This window comes from Vigna umbellata, chromosome 2 (genome assembly GCF_029865625.1).
Source record: "Vigna umbellata cultivar VRB3 chromosome 2, Vumbellata_1.0, whole genome shotgun sequence".
Taxonomy (NCBI): domain Eukaryota; kingdom Viridiplantae; phylum Streptophyta; class Magnoliopsida; order Fabales; family Fabaceae; genus Vigna; species Vigna umbellata.
The window spans coordinates 15,666,463-15,673,927 of record NC_142166.1 but is presented as its reverse complement, the minus strand read 5'-3'; the positions used below and the strand labels follow the sequence as shown (position 1 = coordinate 15,673,927).

At 35.2% G+C, this 7,465-nt stretch overlaps 1 protein-coding gene across 2 annotated transcripts; it reads right to left on the bottom strand.

The window, feature by feature from the left end:
* Positions 1-2,002: 2,002 nt before the first annotated feature.
* LOC124823078 (protein STICHEL-like 2) lies at positions 2,003-6,877 on the bottom strand. 2 transcript variants are annotated; one of them, XM_047295210.2, is made up of 6 exons: positions 6,576-6,877; positions 4,366-5,986; positions 4,062-4,281; positions 3,755-3,940; positions 3,402-3,581; positions 2,003-2,902 (listed from the first exon to the last, which is right to left on the bottom strand). In XM_047295210.2, the coding sequence occupies exons 2-6, from the start codon at positions 5,947-5,949 to the stop codon at positions 2,202-2,204; spliced, it is 2,871 nt and encodes a 956-aa protein (XP_047151166.2). In that variant the 5' UTR covers positions 5,950-5,986; positions 6,576-6,877; the 3' UTR covers positions 2,003-2,201. The 2 variants fall into 2 exon arrangements, with proteins under 2 accessions (XP_047151166.2, XP_047151168.2); XM_047295212.2 differs by lacking the exon at positions 6,576-6,877 and adding an exon at positions 6,108-6,446.
* Between the last annotated feature and the right edge of the window lie 588 nt (positions 6,878-7,465).

The following is a 7,465-nucleotide window of genomic DNA, read 5'->3' as shown; positions in this document are numbered from 1 at the left end:
TTACTTTAGGATTAGAGTTCTCTATATAGGTTGATGTATTGCTTCAAATAAATCAATTGAATAAGAATATTCTTTCTTTCAAATTAATCCTTTCAAGTGTTGGTATATGCAAAGTGTGGCCTTTTCAAGGGATTAAACATAATAGAAAATCATATCCATAACTCCAAAAAAAATCCTAAAGCCCCTCAATCAAAACAATCCTCTGATCAAACTCATACTTCTTCACCACATGAATCATCAAGCTCAACCATCCCAACTTAACCACCTGAATTAACCTTTCATTGTTAACCATCAAGCTCAATCATTCTAACTTAACCACTTGAACCAATCCAACTTTCTCAACATACCAACTCAACCACCTCAACCAACTCATCATTCTCAACCACCTCAACTATCCTAATCTTCTAAACTAACCGAGACATTGGTTACTAAAAACATTCAAAATACAACATCAACCAAAACAAGTTTCTTATCAAGATTAACATATGTTGACCCAACAATAGACATAAATTGAAGGAGAGATGTTATTTGAAAGCCATGATTTCTTTAATGCATTTTAATTTATTGTTTTTTATATGTATTTTGAAGTACAATTATGTAATTCTAATGTATTTATTATCTAGATGTATTTTGAAGCACACTTGTGTTATTAAAATGTATTTATTATCAAGAAGTATTTCCATAACAATTTGTCTTTAAATAACACAATTATTAATAAGTTATGCAGTCCAACCACAACTAAGTGCGCTTGCTTTCTTTTATTATAATTAAGTTCATGTTCCCATTGATTTCCTTTATAATATACTCAATATAAATATACCAACAATCTTATACTCATTGCTTGGGATCAAGATTACATATACTGATTGAATGTTACATTACAAAATGGTAAATGTCTTGAGTAATGTATAAACATAATGTGACCACAAATAGATCTAGGTTGTACAACATCTCACAATAATTTTAACAACGATGACACCGTAATTGTGTTAATTACAACAAGAAAACACGAAATGGCTAACAACAATTGCACCTACTTTATGGAGACCTTCACAAATTTATTTAGATTATACATCTTCTTCCTTTATCTCATGATAATTGATCTCTTTTATCACCAACTTTTTCAATTCACCATTGGAAAAGTTGCACCCTACCACTTCTTTTGTGCCACTCTGGTTTTTAACAAAATCATAACACAAGACGAATCAAGTATACTCATTCAGCTAATCTTCACAAAACAAAAAATAAAGCATACAAAAAAAAATTCCAAATTTAAAACGACCATGACCAAGAGGAATATTGGTTTTTAAATCCTCAAAGCATTATTCATTGTGGAGGTTTCAATTACAATTGTACTTGATGAAGACTAGTAGCTAGCCATTAATGAGAAATGAAGGACGATTAAATGTTAAAGAGAAAAGGAAGAGAAGAAGAAGCTATCTTAACTATACAAAAAGGAAAAACATGACACGTTCTCGTCTCCAACATACTAGTGTTTTAAATCATTCGTTTTAAAGTAAATATGTCAAATTGTTACCTATCAACACCAATCTAATAAAAGAGAATACATTGATTCATTTTAACTAAAATGAGAACTAAATTGAAAACAAAAGGACCACATTATCTAAATTGAATAAATATTAGGAAAAAAACTTATTAAACAAAATTGTCAAATTAAACTTAATTGATTTTCTCTATATATGATTTGACATTTTTTTTTATCAAGCATAATTAGTTATAATTAAATGGATGTTCGATTAAGCTGCATTACATAATTGCATTTAGTCATACTCAATTATGACCTTTGTAAACATTTTTTTCTTTTATATTCATTGCTATAAAGGAGGATAATAATAAAATATTGTCACCATAAAACTGCTTAATTGGATAATTCTCGGATCACATGCATGATTATTGCAATCAATTTTAGAAAAAATTTGTATTTGGCATCACTTTCTTAACTGGATAATCTATTTGAGCAAACAAATGTGTAACAATTTCAGTAATCATTTAGTAATCTCGCAGCAAAACAATAGTATCAGGAAGCACTTTAATCAAACAACAGGTCCTATCCATGCACGATAAACCACAAGAATGTCAATACCATTTCATTCTATCCAACTATGCTACTTTATCACTGTAGTGCAGTCTCAAAAACAATTATAACAATGTAAACACATAACAAGTTAACTTACTTTCTTCTAAGAGGCTTTGGTGCAATTCTTACAACTACCAGAAAAAATGCAGGGTTCATTAGCATAGGTATATGTCCCAGAACATGTACACTTCGGGACAGACAAAACAAAATCTTTCTGTTGTTGAATGCCTTGAAAAGACAACTTGGATGAATACGAAGAACGGAACTTCTTTTGAAGCCAAAGGGTTTTAGGAAAACAGTTAAAGTGGTCATTATCTGAATCGAGGATTGATGGATCTAGATGAGCACCGTTGCAACCCTTTTCCTTGGAAGAATCAACTTCAGCACACGTTGTCTTCGTACTCTCTTGAAATGATCTATTCAAAAATCTTTCCCCTGAGCTCAGCAAATTCCCTTCATAACTCCTCAAAGCTGTTACAGCATCCATTCCACAATCAGAGGTAGAAGTTTTGTCCTTCATCATGGGATTTTCAGAGGCGCAATCACCATAATCTGATTCACTTCCTTGTTCATTAGATGACAGTGACTTCTGTTGCCGATTTCTGCGGGAACAAGTGAAGAAACTGAAAGTTGATCTCTTCAGTTTGCAATACTTAGAATCTGAAGCACAAGGTGTATAAGTGATCCTCAACTCCACATTGCAACCCAATATGAATTGCAAAGAGCTTGCAATCATTTTCCATGACTTCTCGGCCTTGGATACATGGTGACTATGGTGGAACTCTATCTCGGCAATAGCAAGACCTGCAAATTAGTGCATTATTAAATTCCTCATTCAGTATTTTGCTCATTCCACAAAATTTAGTAATCTTTAACTTTTTTTAAAATATAAAAAAATAAAGAATTAATCTCAGGTAAAAATTCTAGTAAATTTAGACATGGGTAATATTTAAAATTTACAAGTACATTTAAAATCTAGTAGAAATACACTCCTTCAAATGGTTAAAATTTATAAGGAAAGTACACAAATTAAGAGAATAGTTTATAGAATAAAAGTGAGACCCACAAAATTGTCATTTCTAATAAATTTTAATCAACACAAGCATATTTAAAAGGGTGTGTTCTAAAAGGGCGAGTTGGTAGCCTTTCTCTTCAGACACTCATAAAGAAGCAAATTTCTGAAAGTAGAAGTGTGACAGAAACACCAAACAGAACAGCAGAAAGAAGTTATACTGTGATAAGAGAAATTTTTAACTGAATGGTAAATGAACAGCTACACCAGAGAAAAGGAAAAGGAAATTACAAGCTGTACTGCGATCAACATGAAGTGACGACAACTTCCCCTTCTTCCTGAGAAAAGTTTTGAGCTGACTAGAATGACAAATCTCAGTGGCTTTATACCAAATGGAATCCAATGTTCCTTTGTGATCCTCCGGCACTTCTAATCTGTATGACTTGTTAGCAAAATGCTCCAAGTTTTGAACTGTGGATAGTGTAATGCCGGTGTTACTATTTTTATCCATTCAAGGAATGAAGAGAAAGGTTAGAATTTTCTACCTGACAAAACCACTCCATTCTGCCAATCTCATCCAACACACCAACGAGAAAAGCAATTGAAAATAATGTTAACAGGCCAAGCAAAAAAGTTAAGCTCACCTCCATTGCATGCACCTCTAAGACTAAATTTGGTGTCATTTGCATCCACGCATTGATAATCTACAGAGCTTAGCTGTAGGAGAGCTACGGTGAACCATGTTGTTTGATTCTTCGAAATTCTCAGCTGCTTCTCAGTTTCAGAAAGTATTTTCAATGCATTGTTTAGTTTCTGCAGATCAGCTTCCGCTGTAATAGAGAAAAAAAACTAGTCGGATAACAGAACTAAGATATGAGCAGAATAGGATTTTACCAGAGAGCTAAATAAGATATAAAATATATTATGCTTGAGAAACAAAACACCACTTACAGGTATATTTCCTATAAAATCTACTTCTGACTTCTGAACCACCATTTTCACATTTCCCTGCAAGTATGTCCATAATGAGATTTGCTAATTGTGATACAAGTTGCAAAGGATCTATCCTTGATCTCATCAGCTCCCGAGCTCTAATGACTGTATTTGAAGTATCGGATGAAAAAGCTAGATCCAGCAAATCGAGTAATTCATCATCTGAAACGATCCCAGTCTGCCGAACAACAAATGGGTAAGCAAGAATGCAAAGGAAAAATTGAAGTTGGAGGGAATACATAAACAAAAGTGCTAGACTTACAAGCTCATAAGCTAAAGAGATATTGATCTTTTTACCCAGCAAACTCATCTGATCAAGCATCATTTCTGCATCCCTAACAGACCCACAAGATTTTGCAGCAATAAAGTCCAAAGCTTCCTGTTCAAAATCAAGACCTTCTTCGGCACAAATACTTTGTAATCTGCATACAATGTCAGGGTCTTTAACCTTTGGAAAGTGATACCTCTGAGCCCGGGAAACTACACTCCGAGGAAGCTTATCCAAATCAGGAGTTATCATCACGAAAACCACATGTTGAGAAAGGTTGTCTAGGCTATTTGAAATGCTTGCCCATGTTTCCCCATTCAATAGCTGACACTCATCAATAATGAAAACCTTGAAACGTGAGGAGACTGGAGGCGTGCTTGCACTCTTAACAAGGGACTTAACCTGGTCGGTGCGATTGATTCTCACAGAATCCACTTCCTTAAAATCTTTACTTCTTCCAGAAAAGAATACAATACATTCTCTGCATAGGCCACATGGCCTCTGTTCCTCAAAAGAAAGACAATTCAGTGCAGCAGCAAATATCCTAGAGGCAGATGTCTTGCCGGTTCCACGTGGACCATAGAACAGATAAAATGATGTTATCCTTCCTCTGGAGATGGCCCCCAACAGAGACCTTACTACCACATCTTGTCCAACCAAATCACTAAATGTTTTAGGCCTAAATTTCATGGACAAACTTCTAGGAGTTTCCAAATTCAGACCAATCCCACCACCATTGTTTCTCATGCTTCTGTGTGCGTGAAGATCTGACTCATCAACACGGTGAGATACCAAAGGACGGTCTTCTATCTCACCATATAGATTTGCTTCTCTAAATCTTGGTGATTTTGACCAACAACAGCTTATTCCACACCCATTATCATTATCATCTAAACTATCCATACCTTGATTTATGCCAACTGAACCACTATAGGGTGAGAAATCATCATAACCAGAAGGGTATGGACTGACATTGCCATCAACACTGCCTACTAACTCTGATGGTTTTACTTGATTCTTGCGCAGAGACTTTTTTGCTGACTTAGAGCAATCTATTCTCTCTAATTGAGATGATCTAGCAGTTGCTACATAACATGAATCCCCATCCTTGAAATCATTATTACGTGGAAGCACAATAGAAGCCAAGTCCAATCCTTTACCCCCATGGTTGCTACCACAACTTTCACTTGGTGATTTGTTTCCAGAAATGCATTGAAGATTAGGCTTAGAGTAAACTACTGGTTCACCATCTTGTTGGAGACCCTGACAAGAAATCCCACTAGGCCTCAACCTTGAGTTGAATGCAGAATCAGCATCTTTCTGCTCCTTTTGTCCCTTGAAACCTAAACTTCTTGATATGAGAGCAGCATTATCATCAGAATCACATGGCTTAGCAGCATCAGAAAACCTAAGAGAAATGTCATTAGCAGAACCATTTTCCCAATGCAGATTATCCACCAAATAACAGAGCTTGCTCATAGAATTAGTTGAGGGATCCCTCAATGACCTGACTCTCCTCAGTGCCACAAGAGTTTTAGAAATTGGAATATCAACTGAATGCCGCTGTCCTTCCATCATTATCTCACACCACTAAACACAATTCAACCTTCACCACCTACAAGACAAAGATAACATCAATACAATGCAAAATACAAATCACACACACATAGACAAAAGGGGTGGGGGCACATAAAACAACCCAGCAAAGCAGAGCACCAAATCGCAGTTCTTTATACCTCCTAATACACCCCTTCAAGAAAACACAAAAAGATAATGCTGTCAAAATAAACAATAATTATACATCAACAGCTTATCATCCTGAACGCTTTATTAACCTTCTCCATTTTACATTTCTCTCTTTCTCCTTTTTTTCTTTCTTTATCTCTCTAGCTTCCACTTTCTTTTTTAAAATCTCTAGGTGTGTCTATCTGTCATTTTTTTTTTATGATCTGTAGAAAAACATAAAAGTTTACCCCTACTGGTGATTGGGAACTGAAAAAGAGAGACAAATACAATAAACAAAAAGGATAGAAAAGAAAAAGAAATAAGAAAGAAAATGAGACAGATGAAAAGTGATAGAACCACTGAGAAAATCAAGCATAGCTTAATGTCAACAACACATGCAATTGACCGACAAGTAAGCAAACTAGATGAATCCTTTAATGGCCAAAAAGGACAACAGATTTCCAGCAGCAGAAAACGACCTTGAACAACACAGAACAGCAGCAGCAAGCACTCCCATTGAGGCACTACCCTGCAGTGGAACCCATGCCCCGTTTATATTCCCACAGCAATATCAAAACAAAACAAAAACAAAAAAACATAAAATAAAACAACAGTGAAAGAAAAAAAAAAGGAGGGGAGGGAGAGAATCTGAAGTTCAAATTTCCATAACATAAAATAATGCATGAGGGAAGAAAAAACAAAGTGAAAGGACAAAGTTTTATAGAGGAAAAACCTGGGAAGAGAAAAAAAAAAGATAAATGTTGTAGAAGCAGTGCTGAATGCAGGGAGGGAAATATAGAAGAGGGAATGGCAAAACAGTAAATGCGGTAAATGCGAGGGGCCATGGGTGGTGAGAGTAGTGCAGTTAAGAGTTTTGGGTTGAGAGGTTGGTGGGAGAGTCTCGACCAGCGAGCCCTTTTCAGAAAGAAAGGAGAGGGTAATTTTGTAATTTGAGGGAATGGTTTCGGTTAATTTAGTTGAAGATAAAAAAAACAAAACAAAAATGACTGAGGTTTCGGTCGGATCCTGCAATGCTAATTTCTTCTCTCCACGTTGTTCCACATACACCACATTGCACTCTTTGCTTGTTTCACTTTCCGAGGACTAGGACCAGCACACTCTTGTGCCCCCCTACGGTTCCTCACTCTTCTACGCTACAATTTATTATTCCTGAAATTTCAATTATTTTGGTACAACTTTGTCTTTTTAGTATCTTTGCACTTTACACTAGTACTGCATTAGTCAATGTTGTCTTTTATACTACAAAATCAGCTACGAGAAGTAAAAATTTAAATTAGAGATTTAATTTAATTTAATTTATTTTCTTATGAATTTATTCATGCTTTATTAATGCAACTGGAGTGTCTAA